At 36.0% G+C, this 15,936-nt stretch overlaps 1 protein-coding gene across 1 annotated transcript in view; it reads left to right on the top strand.

The window, feature by feature from the left end:
* GUCY1A2 (guanylate cyclase 1 soluble subunit alpha 2) overlaps positions 1 to 15,936 on the top strand; it is a 302,312-nt gene that overhangs the window by 11,045 nt on the left and 275,331 nt on the right. Inside the window, exon 2 of the mRNA XM_079101610.1 lies at positions 14,946 to 15,007. Within this exon, the coding sequence (XP_078957736.1) occupies positions 14,946 to 15,007 (62 nt within the window). The remainder of the gene's footprint in view (positions 1 to 14,945; positions 15,008 to 15,936) is intronic.

Below are 15,936 nucleotides of genomic sequence, written 5' to 3'. Positions count from 1 at the left end.
TACTCAAATAGCAAAGCGTACAGGTAAATAGTAAAGGGTATGGTTTTTCATTTGTATGATCCTCTTCCATTATAGTTTTTGAATGGTCTTATCAGTTTTAAAATTCAGATTTTCTCTTATCCTTCTGAAGTTATAAGTTGAACACCATGTGAAAGGAACTGCTTTTAAGTTTGTATTTGTATTAGTTTTCTCCCTTTTAGTCTTAAAAAAGCTGAAACCACACACACTCTTTTTTTGTGTCCACTACAACTTTGTTCACTGTTAGAACTCTTTTTGATGCTTTTTTTGATACTAGTGGAAAGGTCACTATTGGAACTCTTGAGGTATCAGGAGACAAGAAAATAGGACTTTATTTTGATATTATATCAAATAAATTTTATATAATTGAAAGGTGGTCTGGAAAGTAAAATAAAGTCAAATAGGATATATACAATCAAGTATGGCTTTTGGGCCCTCTCCCTTTCCTTTTCTGGGTGAATTCTGTTTAATTTTTATTAATTGAAGATTTTTGTCTATTTTACATATTGCCAAAGTGTATGTCTAATGGCATGTTGAAGTTGATCAATATTTTTAAATGAATACATTTAAAGTGAATGTATTCATTTTGACTACCATGCAAATGTTAAAAGAACCAAAGTAATAAATAAAAACATACTTTAAAAATAAAATCAATGATATTAACAAAATGGAAGAGAATATACAAATATGAAAAATGATATAAAAGTTATATCATTTTTATTTCTTTGTTACATATTTACTATATGCCCACTCCGCAATCTTGACTTTGCTGTTTCATGAGTCAGAAAATAAGATCTATGGGCTAAAACAATGGCTCTAGTTATCTTCAGAATTCTAAAAAAGGGTGTTATGTTTTCTTGGAATATGCATGATTTGCTCCACTAGTCAGCTTATGTATTTGAAGGAAAGAATATATTTTTTCTACTTGATCTAACAATATTTTTTAAAAATTCAACATTATTTAATTAAACAGATATTTGTTGTTGACCTTTTCTGTGCCAGAACTGTGAGATGTCTACGTTATATGGGAAAAATACTATCTTCTCTTGCCCTATTTTTTTTTTTTCCTTGTGATTCTGTTGCAAACATTTCAGGAATGAAATTCAGAAATATTTTATCTTTTGTCCAGACTTCTCCTTGTGTAGTTTCCCTTTCAAGGGAAAGCAAGAACTTTGGGAAGCAACGTTCATATTACCCCAAGAGCAAACTTGAGGATCACCTGGGGTGTACCAGCAAGGAGCCAAGTCTTCTTCATATTCAGTAGGCTTCTGTAGGTCTCAGCAAAAGAAAGAGGCATCTCATTTAAATGTCTGTGACCAAATTCTCTCAGAGCCTGGTCTCACTGAGTCTGCCAGCTTTCTTCCAATTTCACTTTTTCCTTTGTGATTGGTTTAACTTGTGTACAAACAATGTCTTCATTATTGAATATTGCCTTAACAAACATTTCTTTTTTAGCTTAAGATGCTTGTTTACTTTTCAAAGAGGAAAGGATACAGAGATTCTGATAGGTTGTTTGTCATAGTACTTACACATAAAAATCTGGTTTCATTTTAATAGCATATTGGGAATACTGGCCTATGTATTTCTCTACATGTGGGTATCTTGGGAACTGTCTAACCAGTATTGATTATACAGTGTGGAAGAGACTCTGCCTAAAATACCATTTAATAGAAATCTGGAGAGGCCATAATTACTCTCATTGTGTCTTTTAAAAATTTGCCCAAAATAATGAAAATGCCTTTTACTTCCTTAACAAAAGAATCTGCCTCCAAAGGCATTTATTGTAGGGAGTGAGAATAATGAGATTGTGTCATAATGGAACAGAGACTGGGGGTAAGAGCAAATCTTAGCTACTGATTATTGTAATTCTATTTGAAGCTTTAGACAAATATGAGGGAGTTTCTAGTGTGTATCCTAGAAAGAGAGATTTATTGTTTCCACCTGATGTAAAGATCAATAAACACTTTGTGGATCTGACAGTGTTTGCAAGCTACAGTCTTTCCTTTTTCTCTTGTGTTAACTTATTGCCATTATAAACACATTTCAAAGAAAACTAATCTATCCATTTATTCTGAATTAAGTTCTTTTTCCAAAAGTGTGCTTGAAAAGTACCAACCCAACTTTGTGACTGAAAGAGAATGGATGAGATTCATCTGTAGTTTGTTACAAATGATAATGTGAATTGTGGTCTAGGAGACTGTTGCATGTTAATTTTCTAAGCATTTAGGCACTTTCCTTATTTAGCTGCATTCTTGAGATGGGCATTGGGGAAGATGGAGGAAATAAATGATTAAGTTGTAAAAGTAATTCTCCACCATCAATCTATGTTTTTTTTTTTTTTTCTTCTTTCTTCTTTTACATTTTTTTTTTTTTTTTTTTTTTGTTTTTAGATACTGGGGATTAAACACAGGGCCTTGTACATGCTAAGCAAGTGCTTTACTACTGAACTGTATCTCCAGCTTCATGTGTATACACACACACACACACACACACACACACACACACACACACACATTCTCTCTCTCTCTCTCTCTCTCTCTCTTATTGATTGATCTACTGCAGTGCTGGGGTTTGATTCCAGGGCCTTGTACATGGTAGACCAGTACACTGAACTATACCCCCAGAACTATCTTTCTTGACAATTTAGAAAAATCCAGATGATTTAGATCTCAAACACTGAGTTGACACAGATATCCAAGTATTTTGATTTTCGACAGGGAATGTATCACTTTAATCTATCACATTAATGATGATTCTAATGACAGAAATCAACAAATTCCATTAGCATGCAGTTAGAAACAGTGTTTCACCACAAGTTGCCACAACATAAAATTTTCTCAAAGAATACGTACTAGCAAGTCACTTTCAAATATGAGTCAACAGAAAATATTACCATTGTATAACTATAAAATATGGATCTAAAAATAAGATCACCAACAATTTTTGACCATTAGATAAGGTATTCAACTACTTTATGTGAGTTATAAATCAAATCAAGATGTTTGCCTGAAAACATAAACCAAAAATAGCAAACTTTATTACTTTGCTCTTGCAGAGTGACTAATAGAAATGAAAGCAAAGGTATATCAAAGTAAAGTCTATTCGAGTTTCTTTCTTGGTATTTTATACCAGTGTAACCTCTGATATATTATGGATTAAGGGTAAGAAGAAAACTGTAGAGATGTTTTATTTTTGTTAGTCTCTATTCTCAGTCTCTCTCTCTCTCTCTTTCTCTCTGTCTCTCCTCACCCATCTTTCCATCTTTCTTTTTCTCTCTCAATTCCTAAATCAAAACCTCATGCCACAAAAGTCTGCTATGAGTATCCCAACAGATAAATTTTGACTGTCCACATTTTAAATACCTTCTCATGTTAAATTAATTGAAAATCACCTTTCTTAATTTCAAGCCCCTGTGTAGGGGTGGAAAACAAGTTTTTTTGGGGGGAAGTTTAGGAATGCATGAAATGGAGATAACTCTCCAGATATCCAATGTCTGGTCTCAGAAGGTTCTGCCATGTAACAATGACTACATGGTAGTAGTGCTTCTGAGAGCTTCTTAGCCAGTGATCTGGAGATCTCTGTAGTTGCAGTAAATTATTTAATGTTCTTAGTCTGAAGGAATAGCACAGATACATTGGTTGTTAAAAACTAAATAATGATAAATTTATAGTACTTTTGATGATGTGGCATTAGACTTCTACATTTTGGATCAAAAACTATGTTCTGTTGCCTTAAAGAATTATTGCTATTTTAGGTTGCTTTTAAATAAGATTCATGGGCCCAGATGTGGCTCATGTTGTCCTTATGGTTTATGATGCTTAGAGATTCCAGAGATTTTACTACTTATATGGCTAATGTATGGATTAATATATGTTGTGCCAGTTATAGATGCTTCTGCACTGGGTTATAACAGTATAAGCCCTATGCTAGGTATGCAGAGGGATTCAAATATTTTTAGAACCTGGGAACTAGTGATTGGTGTAGCATCATATCATTAAATTCCCTGTTGTTAGGTGTGAATGTGTATAAAATGCTTATTTATATAACTTGTATGGGTCAACTTTTGGTATTTGTGAAGCTGAATGTCATGGTGAGATATTTAAAACTGATGTAGTATTGTAGAAAGAATTTGAAAAAAAAAATATAGTGTGCCAAAAATATTTCTCCTCATCTGTTCCCAATATCCTTTTCTTACTCACACCTTTCATCATCTCCTTTTCCTAATTACTAATTTCCCATAAGCTAATGAGACAAACAAATGACTAGTAATACTACACAGTTAAAAATTTGGTTCTAACATGAGTTGGTTTTCATGTCTCTTGCTCTTCTTCTAATGTCCTCTGTAACAGTTCATATTAGGCTGGTCATTTTTTAGTAAACAGCTTATTTTGATTAGTCTTTAGTGTAAGCAGATTTTGGAGAGAATTGAAAATCCAGGGCTTTCACCAATTGTACTATTTGTTTTTTAATGCCTGGAAATACAAAGCATTAGTGATGTCACTTTTGTCTTTTTGAATTTTCCTACTCAAGTCTGTGAGTGCATACATGATGTGTTGACCTACAATTTCCATACAGAAAGGTCACTCACCTAAGTAACATCTTCAGAATTATTAAATATGCTTTAAAAATGCATTATCCCAGGAAATTATGAAGTAGGCAGGTCAAGGATTATTAGGATCAATTTAAGGATGGGAAACTGAGGCTCAGAAAGAAATAACAACTTGCCCGAACTTAAGGATCTAGTAACCACTTACATTTTAACATCCCATTTTCCTATTCAGATCCAAAACTCTTTCTACCATGCCATTTCTCTGGCCATGAATAGTTCCACCTTTAATATGCGATATGCAGTGTTGTTCCATGTCACCTCCCGTATGTCTCCTACTTCATGACTTGGTCAGGAGGGACTGGGTCACAATTTCCTGAGGTTTTTCTTGAACCTTACTACTCTTACCAATTTTTTAGTTCTGTGTGACAGTCCTGTGTTAGAAATGCTAAAGGGCTCTTTCTTCATGGGGCTCTGCTTCTAGGCTGACCTAGTTTGTAGTCCACTGTCATGTTTGTATGCTTAGGGCTCCCATGGGTGAGGCAGCTATGAGCATACTGACAAAAGCCATCTTCACTGCCAACAGCTTAGCTTATGCCATCACTTGAAGTTTGACTTATGGATAAGAATAAAGTCATGATTACCATAGAAATAGTTACATCATAATATACATTTTACTGTGTGCACTGCATATAGTTGTGTATAACTGTAATTCACATGTCTTGGCATAATTAAATAATTTACTAGATGGAATGAAGAAGGAATAAAATAGTTATGTAATAGAATGACAGGTAGATTTAAAATGTGCTTAAATAGTTTAGAATGAAACTAAAAAAGTAAGACTTTACATGTCATGCAGTATTAGTGTTCTGCCTGTGTGTCTCCTCCCCTCAAGAAAAAGTGTGATTACTCTGTACCTCTAACTTAGGAATCTAGAGACTAATGATGCACAGTCATTATCTGTCAAACATCTGCTGGTAAACTGGTTTCACATCCATTTGGATCCATTAGATCTGATTATATTCAGCCCCTCCTTGAGTTTTTCAAGAGAGGTAGAAGCAGTGGAGGTGGGTGGGTTGTGGGGGGACCCATCCTGCCTGTTGTCTGGATGTTTCACTATCTGAGCCTTCTAAACTCCAAGGACATTCTCTTGTTAGTGTCCTAAAGCAATTAGACTCTCAACCACTGACTGGTTAAACAAAATGCCCATGGCACTTTGGTTGGCATCTGAATGACAATTTACTTATTTACATTGAGCAATAACTGTGAAATGAATCTCATTATTCAAAGTCTTCATGGTCAGCACATTTCTTACTGTTCAGTCAATAGAAGGAGCCAAGTCATAATCAGAAATTTGCTTTAATCCTTTTAGAATCAAAGCAAAATCAATTTTATGCCAAATTCTTTAATTCAGTTTAAGGAGCTTTCTTGTTGAAGGTGAGACTTTGTCAGTGAGACCCGATGGTTCAAGTTTGTTCACGAGACTCCCCTTTTAGTCATGGTGGTTGAAGAATTTTTCTTAATTTAGGAATAATCTTTTTTAGTATGACAGAGGGCCAAAAGGCCCCAAGGCAGCTTTAGATAAAATGCTTCTTAAGCAATTTCCTTTTCCTTCTTTTCCCTGTGGGTTGCCTTCTGTAAGTACACCTACTCCTCCAGATCTTCTCTGTGTTGTTCACCTTTAGAGATGTTATATCTCTTGCTCAGTGGCATATTTTCATGGAGTTACATCCTGGCAAGTGATCGGAGGTAATTCTCTGTCATCCACTTACAAATTATCTTTTAAGTGAGTGCAATCAGGGTTGACAATGCATCTTCTCATTTTATGTGTTAATTTTATAATATAATAGTAAGATGTTTTACTTACCTTATGCCCAGAATCTTGTTGGAAAATATTTCACTGTAGCTCCCCAATACTGGAAATATTATAGAGAATTCTTTGGAAACATACAAATGGAAACTGCAAAGATGTTTTAAGAGGTTACAAGTTATTTCCTTGTATGAAGTCCACTGCTATCTAGTAGGGTACCCATGAGTTGAAAGGCACTAATTAGCTTTGCAGCATCTACTAATTGGCATCTTTAGGCTGTGAGGCATGCCTGGCAACAATCCTAGATGTTAGACATGGTCAGTTTAGTTCAATTTAACAATTTTTTGGCTACTTCATCATTAAGAGATTTATGCATAGAACCATCATACAACACATATCTGTATAATGAAGTGTTATTATAGTTTGATTTTATAACAACTCTGTGTAGTAGTTATCCCAGAATTCCCTATTTTATTAAGAAAAAGGAAATTGAGGTTTAGAAAAATAAATGCCATATCCAAAATAACAACGTAGCCTGGAATTAATTCCTTTCAGCTATAATTTTCTCTGCGTTGGTGAAGTTAGAACAATGTATTTCAGCTTAGTGATGGTTAAAGGCTTGGGTTTTGGAGGCAGTCAGATTACATTCTGACTCAGACACTTATTACCTAAGTGACTTTGGGCAAGTTTTGATCTTTTTTAAGCCTCTCTAGATTTCAGTATTTTACATATACCATTGGGGCAAATGTTTTTTCCTCCCGTACAGGCTTACTATTAGGATCAAATGACTTGATGCATGTAACATGTTGACATGCCTAACACTCAGCAGCCTGCACATTGTTGGCTGCTGTTACACTGTTTAGACCAGAAAGGCATCAGCCCTGTGCCATTTGTGTGGTTCTGTTTGGCTTAATGGTTAAGTGTGGAGCCATGTGCCTCCAGAAGCTTTAGATATGGCATGATCTGTTTTCCAGAGACAGTGTGTGGAAACAATGCTATCTTGTTTCGGTTTGTATTTTCACTCAGACAGAACCAAAAAGGATGGTGACCAGTAAAGCATGTATTGCCTAAAATCTCCCTTCTAAGAAAGTAGTGATCATAACAGAGTTATTCAAATAACTATGAAACATTGAAAATGTGGGAAAATGACTTGATAACATCATTTTCGTAACCATTAAAAACAAACAATAAATGGAAATAAGGAATTTCACTTGACTCGTGGAAGCATTTCCTAATGATCACCCAAGTGAAATGAGTTACTGATGGAGGCAGCAGTTTGTGAGAGAAAGAGCACAGGAGACCTCCACCTTTGTAGCTGAGGCAAACACTTTCACCTCTCGAATTTTCAGTTTTCATCGGTCAAATGTGAATAATTAAATCTGAGACTTAGAGAATTGTTGTGAATAGCTATTGTGATGAAAGAAAAGAAAGTGGTCTGTAAACTGTGAGGTGTTATGCAAAACAGAGGTGGTGGTATGAGTCTCTGGAATTCTTTGAAGACATCAGACATTCCTGGATGAATGTGATCCTTCAGGAAGGTAGGAAAAGAGTTAAATAAATGACCACTTGTGTGTATCTCATTTGGAGGGAGTGTCTTCAGCTTAAATTAATATTGATGGCATTAGGTCTTATATCAAATTAAAATTCAATGTCTACTTTTTTTGAAAGGCATTAACTGAAATAACAAAGAGGAAAACAGAAAGCAAACAGACTTTGTATAGGAAGATTTAATTATCATATTGATTATATGTTAAGCATATTCAGTTATAATCAATAATTACAACAGTAATGGTCATTGTGCATTGCTAATTAGAACATACTTCTAATAAGACAAAGGTTATCAGTTTGAATCGTCCTTTTGGGTCAGTTAGCATAATGTTAGCCCTTATCCTCCTCTCTGATAAGATCACTCACATGTATATACTCAGGTTCACGAAGAGAATGAAGTAGAGATTGGGTGAAATTTTGCAGATGTTCAACCAGTAGGGGTGGGAAGAACTTCCAATTATATTTTAGTGCATCTCTAACTTTCTATGTTTATCTTTTAGCACATTTATTACTTTCGCATTTTGCAACTAATCATCTATACTACTAGTTTTGTTTATTAAATTAGTGGTGTTGAAATTAAATTAGTGTCACTTGAAATGGTATTTTAGCTTTCTTGTAAGGTTGTCAGACTTCTAAAATGTGAGACCAGAGAAGGTGATCTAATCACCAATATGTTCTGACACTGTTTACATGGGCTTCACTAGGTCATATTGTACTTAAAAATGACCCTGAGAACTATGAACTTTTTATAAGTATTTTTCATATGGGAAAATGGAGGCATTTTTTTTCCCCTAAGATTTCTTACTCCCAGGTGAAGAGATTTTGACTATTTTTATAAAAAGGTCAGTAGCACAGCTGGGTTTGAAATACAGAGGTCCTGACTCAAAGTTCTATATTTAATTTGCAGTCTATTTTTTGGTTGTTGTTTATATGTAGTAAGTTCAGTTGCAGGCTGGGAAAAGGATATTATATCTGGATATTTAACAAGGTTAATGATTACTACAATTATGTCTCTTTCAGAAGTGAATGGGTTGTTTGAAATGACTTATTACTTTGATTTATTGTATTCACAGTAGCAGTTATATAATTTAATCCATTGATGTCTACAGGCATAGTTATAAAGACATTTTGATTTCCTGATACTACAGAATTTGGCATAATTTTCCCTAATGTTGTGGAGAAGGTGGTGATCTCCAGGTTGAGATCCGGAGGATAAGATGGATTCTTTCTCCTCTCCCCAGCTTATCTTTCGTGGGCAAGCCTGTTTCACCCCTAGGGGTTCAGATTGTGTTATATATTGGAGGTATATATACCACAATTTACCTTAGGACTGAGGGTTGAGTTTTTGAGAAAATAAGATAGGGTTCTTTCTGAGTACTCTCAGAAGAGGGCACAAAATGGATTTGACATTTTGTGGAGGGAAAGAAAGACAATATGCAATGAATGTTTGTGGTACCAGTTTTGGGAGTTTGTGGTGGTGGAGATTTGGCCTATCAGAAGGCAGCATAGAGATCCTGGGCGCACAGAGACTGGGTTAGAATTGAGCCAGGGGGTGAGAGAGAGCTAAGGAAGGGAACATGGAAGTGCATTTAAGGTTAAGACCTACTTCATAATTTTGCCCCTTGACCTTCCTGTTAGTATAGGTTTGATTTAAAGAATGTTATATGTTTTCAAGAAACAATCAATTGGTTTGACTACTTGTGATTATTTAATTTTGTGTTAACATTAAACGATGTTCTCGTATTGAAGAGAGTTTCGTGGGGGGAGAAACTGCTCTCTCTAGGAAGGATGGTTTCTTTGATTATTAGTCACGTTATGTTGAGCAGATTACTTTCTCTTTCTTATTTTGGTTATTTTTTCATTCAAATGGTGGTAACACTAGTCTATTTCACTGAATTGTTTCTTTTTAGGAACAAAGGGCAAAATTAAAATTTTCTTTGTCTCAGTTTTCTCATCCATATGAAGAGGAAAATAATAACATTTACCTCATAATGTTGATGCGAAGGTCAAATGAGTAGAATATATGGAAGGGGCTTAAAGTGGTGCCAGGAATAAAGTACAATAATTGTAATAGCTGTTATGTTTTTATACGCATGCCAGCACAAAACTGAATGCTGACTTATGTGCATGAGAGTGAATTACTCAGAAATGAAAAAAATCCTATATTTATGCTTCAAGCAATATAATTCTTTGTTTGTCTAATGAATTCATATTTGATTATAAGCTATTAGTGACAGCTAACTGGGACTATGTTAGAATTTAGCAATTATGAGCAAGCATCTCTCAGAAGCTTATTTGTCTTGATATTTGAACAAAGAAACTGCTCTCATTACCACTGACTTATTCAGATAAGGTTTATGGAGTATTGGTCTGGTTTATCATGCTTATGTCTTCAATGAAATGTCTCAATCCTGACCACACATCAGAGGCAATTGGTAATGTGCAGCTGAAAACCACTGACTTAGAGTGATAATAATTCAATATGTACCTGTATCGTTTAGTTTCATCAATAGATAATTTTATCATATTTAAATAAATACAATAATACAGCTATCAATGAGTGTTTTTTTTAGGCTAGGAAACATCTTTATAGGTTTCATTAAATCTAATCTTGTGTGTGTGTTACTAAACAGAAGTGAAGAAGTTTATTTTCCAGTTATCTGTTCTTTTTTTCTTTCTTGGCATGATGAAGGGCTGTGTACATCAAATAAGAATGTAGAGTCACAGTATGTGAGAGATGAGAGGGATTCTCAAGGGCATCTGGTGAAAAGAAGACATGCTGTGAAGCCAGTCCTGGCTTTGCAGGGACTTATTCACCTAAGGCTGTGTGATCACCTAGCACTTGCTCAACTTCCCTGAGCCTCTTATTTCATCTCTAATGAGATGAACATGCACTTTGTACAGACAACTGTGCTTCATGCTGTGTATGTGTGAATGTGCGCGCACACACACACACACACACACACACACACACACACCTCGATTCTGCCTTCTGCTTGATCCCCGCACCATCTGGCACGGATATCCAGAGCAGGGACTGTGTGGGAGCCTCAGCAGGACTGTCTGAGCCTGCAGGGCCAGCTGCTGGAAACTGTTCCCTCCCACTCTTCGGGGATCATATCTGGCTCTGTTGGGACTGTTTGATGACTGGCTGTTTGGATCCCATGACCTTTCACGAGCAGAACATTTAGTCTGTAGGGTCAGTCACTGCTAACCAAGCACAGTGATGCTGGTCATGAGGCTAGGGATGAAGATGACTTTTTGTCATATGATGGAAGCTTCTGGGTACCCTCTGTTTGAGCCCCAGAAAATACTGCTTTCTTTTTGCAGCTCTCTTCTCCCCATGCTTCTTTGTGTTGAGTTAGAACAATGGGAGGACATATTGGAGGAAACAGAAATGTCGCAGCCCTCTTTGATTTTCGTTTTATGATACTAACCGCAGTTCTGTCTCTCTCTTCACCCTGTCTCTTGGAATCTCCTGCACAGGGCTTTAAAATTTTTAGGATTTGCAGCCCTCCCGAGGTACATACTTTGTGTCCAGGAAAGGAAATTTCATAATTCATGGATTGTTTCTTATTAGTTGTAAAGTGCAATACCTGGGTCTTAAACTTAGGGATGGTGTTCAGACGATCCTCCCTCTTATAGGCATGACTTTCAAGTTATCGTCAATCTTAATTTTGAGAATTCTGTTTATGTCATTATCTCTTTGGGCTGAGCTTACTGCTTCATTAGAAATATTTATAAATTAGGCTGTTATTTTTCTTTTTTCCTTTGTGGACTGTACTTGGCACCAACTTTTCATTATTAGAAACAGAGGTGGCTCTGCTGACTTGTTTTTTTGATAATGAAGATCCTCACATTCTACCTTGTTGGTTGGATTTTCTGACCTAACCCTTGTGTTCCTCCACTGGATCATGAGAGTCTTGAGGTTTCCTGCTTGGCATAGCCATAACTATCATTTACTATGCACTTACTATATGCCAGAGACAACTATCATTTACTATGCACTTACTATATGCCAGAGACTGCTTTACTTCAATTAATTCCCTTAAAAATAATATGCAGTCTGTAAAAATAAAAAAAATTAAAAAATATGCACATAAGAAATGTATTTCAGGGATCTTAAACTATCCGAGATCATCTGGTGGTAAGTCATAGAGCTTGATTTTTTAACCCAGTTTGACCTTAAAGCTGCTTTTCTAAATCACCTTTTTAATTCCTTCTCAAAGGAAAGGGTAGATACACATAAGGGGCATGGGATAGTGACTGGACAAGGGTTGGATGGTAGGGAAACAGCTAAGGAGCTGCATTTCTTGAAGGAGAGAATAGAAGGACTGTGTGGCTGCAAAGCCCTAGCTTTTCCCACACGTACCTTGACCTGCACCATTAGCTTTGCCTTAGTAAAGGTTTCTTGAATAAATGGCCTCTGTCACTCTCAAGACAGAAGTCACCATGGTGGGAGTCTTTGTTCCATTGTGGGTCTTCATTCCATGCTTTTTATTCAGGTCATAGAGACCCTGAGATTATGCGAAGACGTCTCTCACCAATCAGGCCACGGTTTGAGGTGATCAGTCAAAATCTGAAGACTTAGGTGAACCTGTGGTGTGGAGACATTCTGAGGGGTTGGTACTGTGTGGAGGTCAGTACTGCCTTGCAGGAGATGCTGTGTAGTCAGCCTCTGTGCTGTGGTGTGAGCCATTAGCATGTGCCCACTGGCTTCTGTGACAATGAGGAGGTGCATATATGCTTTACCAACTTAAAGTTTTGCAGGTTGTACACAGAAAGCATTGCCTTTTAATGTATTTGTAAACTATAAATTTAACTTCTACTGAGTGAGGAAGTAATTGCTTCACACAAGAAAGAAATCAGCTTTTTAAAGGGCTTAAGTTCTTTAACAAACATGTCTTTTTTAATGATTGGGAAATTCCTAGTATAGGAAAAAATTGTCCTTTTGTACAAATGAGGTCATTCTGGTCTTAATTGGCCCTGTGCAGTCTACTTTCTGCTTTCTGTTCCATGTTTTGTGACTAGAGGTTATTGGAAGGATAATCCCTCTGTGGATATTCACTGCTTTTGGGGCATGTTGCCAAAGGGAAAGTTATCTTAGCTTAGAAACTGCCAACCCAGTGCAAGAGGCCCAGATCCCAGGGGTGCTGAGCCAGTGACTGATAATGATTTGGTTCAGGCTGGCCATGGGTTGGGTTGTTCAGCATACTTTTCTTGTGTACTACAACCACTGCATCTGCTTCATTCTCTTTAGATTTCTCAGCCACTCCACTGATTCTTGGCTCAGGGATGATTTTTCTTTGCTAGGTGCATTGCATTTATTCTGCTTTGATTCTATCCTGATGAGTAGAAACATCTGTATCCTTTTGAGATCATCTTTTTAACCCAGTATAAATGGAAAATAGCTGCTGAAAGAAGTTGCTCCGTACCTTTCTTTTGAATGCTCAGATACTGATTTTTCCTAAAATTAATTTGTGAATTTTCTTGGCTAACGTGAAGAGTATGTCTGAGGCCTTAGATTCACACTGTGAAAGGGTCTTTCTATGTGGTAGTGTAGAATAGGTCTCAGTGGATGCCCCTGGTTTAACTTAAGCTCTCTTTCTTCTGACTTTAAAATAACCATTTCCTGCCAAGGAGGAGGTTACAGGTTTGATGAGTGTTAGGGAGACTGTCACACCTATTCTGCATGTTTTATGAAGGGATGAACATGAAGAGGGTCCAAGTGAAAATTGACATAGACCTCTGTAGTCTCTTTTGATTTATATCTTTAAGACAGCCACTTACTTTGAAGGAGTAGGGATTAAACATTGATATTTATTAATTCTTTCTTAGGTACTACAACCATGCTGGATCTGTTCTACAGATTACCTTTTTATAGGTACTTGGTTTGTGCAGTTAATTAGCAGCACCCCGAGAGATGACCAAATTAGGGTTCTGCCTTGTATCTCAAAGGTTCTGTGTTATATAATGGATCAATGATTTGATGGCTTTTTTCCCTGCTTGATTGAATACAGATATTTATTATTTAAAAAGCTTACTCTTGATGCTGAGAATTTAGCTCTTTTTATTATACCTTCTTAATAGAATCTATTTTCTGGGCTATTTGAGTGTATTCATCATAGTTCCCTAAGTCTGAAACTCCAAGTTCAGGCCCCGTAGCCTAAATAAGTCAGAGAATAATTTCTTGATCTAGAATTTAATAACTCTTATCTTCAGCTGTCCTGGGGAGGAGAGGATTATAAAATTCAGTCATGAGCTGCTTATATATTTGCTGCAGACCCCATTTTTTTGTCCATAGTCATTGTGGCCCTTGTAGGAAGCTCCAGAAAGAACCCTTGCTTGAAATCTCTTGGGACACTGAGTAAGTCAGGCTGTCTGCTACTTGAAGTGATGTCTGTAGGGCTCTGGACCACCTGCTTCCCATCCTTCCCTAGCCTTCCTATTAGTCTCCTCAGATGTACAACTAATGGGGAAAAAAAGAAAGATCACCTAATTTTAAAAATATCTCTTGTTATAAAGCGGACTGTATAACTCAATTTATTGCAGCTAGCTACACCATTCTTGAAAGTCTTGTTAAAGCATAAAATGTTAAGATGTGTCCTTTCAGTTTGGTTGGTCATTACCTCATGCAGATATATAAGCTGGGCAGGAAGAACTGTGAGCTGGGTTTCAGTAATACAGCCTCCCACTGCTCCCAAGGTCTCCATTGATTGTAGGCAGCCCATGAATATGTTGCTGAACTTCATTGCCGGTTTAAAAAAAAAAAAAAAAAAGATTGAGGACAAAATGTGCCTAGAAAATACTATCATACTTGAAATTGGGAAATGTGGGGTAATTGCTGAATGCCTCATTAGTTTCTGCAGGGAAAATATATGGCCTAATGCAAAATGTGTTCATATTGTAAAGTGAAAACTCTTGTGAGATAAATTAGAAGCTGCATTTTTTGCCTAGAATACTTAGAACGGGAATGACACTATTTGCTGATAATGTATTTTTGTTGTTATTATTATCCTGTAGCCTCAGACGATACAGCAAACTCTCAAGAGGACGTTGCAGTATTATGAACATCAAGTTATTGGGTGAGTAAAAATGAATTTTGGTCATTAATGGGGACAAATTAAGGTAATTACTCAAACACGGTTGTTGAACATGTGGTTATTTTGTTACCCAGGTCAGCCTTATCTCACAGTGGTTATGGTCTCAAAGTGTGAGGTAGGGACTGATGAGGGTCCCTTGATTTCCTTTGGTTAATTTGTATTTAATTCTTTTACATGATATTCCATTTTTGTCATTGCTTTCCTTTCCTTTTGGTCCTTCTTGTGTTCTTACCCTCTCATTCCACGATTGAATCTTGTAATTGTGCCTTATTACTGTGGTAAGATTTGTTGATACCAACTAGGAGGCTTTGAATGAGATGTTAGAATCTTTAGGTAGAGTTTAATCAAAATCCCTGTAAGCTTAAAACACATCAGTGAGAGGTATTGGTTTAGCTAGAGTCACTTGCTACAAATTTATCTGAATTATTTCCTATTTCTCAAATAGCTTATGATACGGTGCGAAGTAAGATTTGATATCAAAAGGTAGGAATTTAAGGTCTCTTCAGCACTTAGAACTTTTAATAACTTTATCTCTTTTGTAAAATGTGATGATGATAATGATAACTAAATCAAGGTTCAGATGTCATAATGAAATGAGATAATTTCAATGAAAGTATTTTCTGAATAGAAAATTCCAAATGAGCATCAAGTACACCTTTGATTTGATTCAGTTGACAGAAGGCAATTGCTTGACAAAAGCCTAAATTTACTTTCTTTTTTCACTCTAGCTTTTAAAATTCATTGACATTAGAGGCAATGTATATTTTTAAATCATCTTGTTAGTATTCTCTATATGTTATAGTGATTTTTTCTTTGTAAGATTTTTAAGAACTTTTAAGAAGTCACGATTCAAAACCTGTTACTTCTTAAAATATCAGGGATCATTTTACATTATGGCTAATGGTCATTGT

Source organism: Sciurus vulgaris (genome assembly GCF_902686455.1).
Source record: "Sciurus vulgaris genome assembly, chromosome: 11".
In the NCBI taxonomy this organism is placed as follows: domain Eukaryota; kingdom Metazoa; phylum Chordata; class Mammalia; order Rodentia; family Sciuridae; genus Sciurus; species Sciurus vulgaris.
This window is presented reverse-complemented; position numbering and strand designations above follow the sequence as displayed.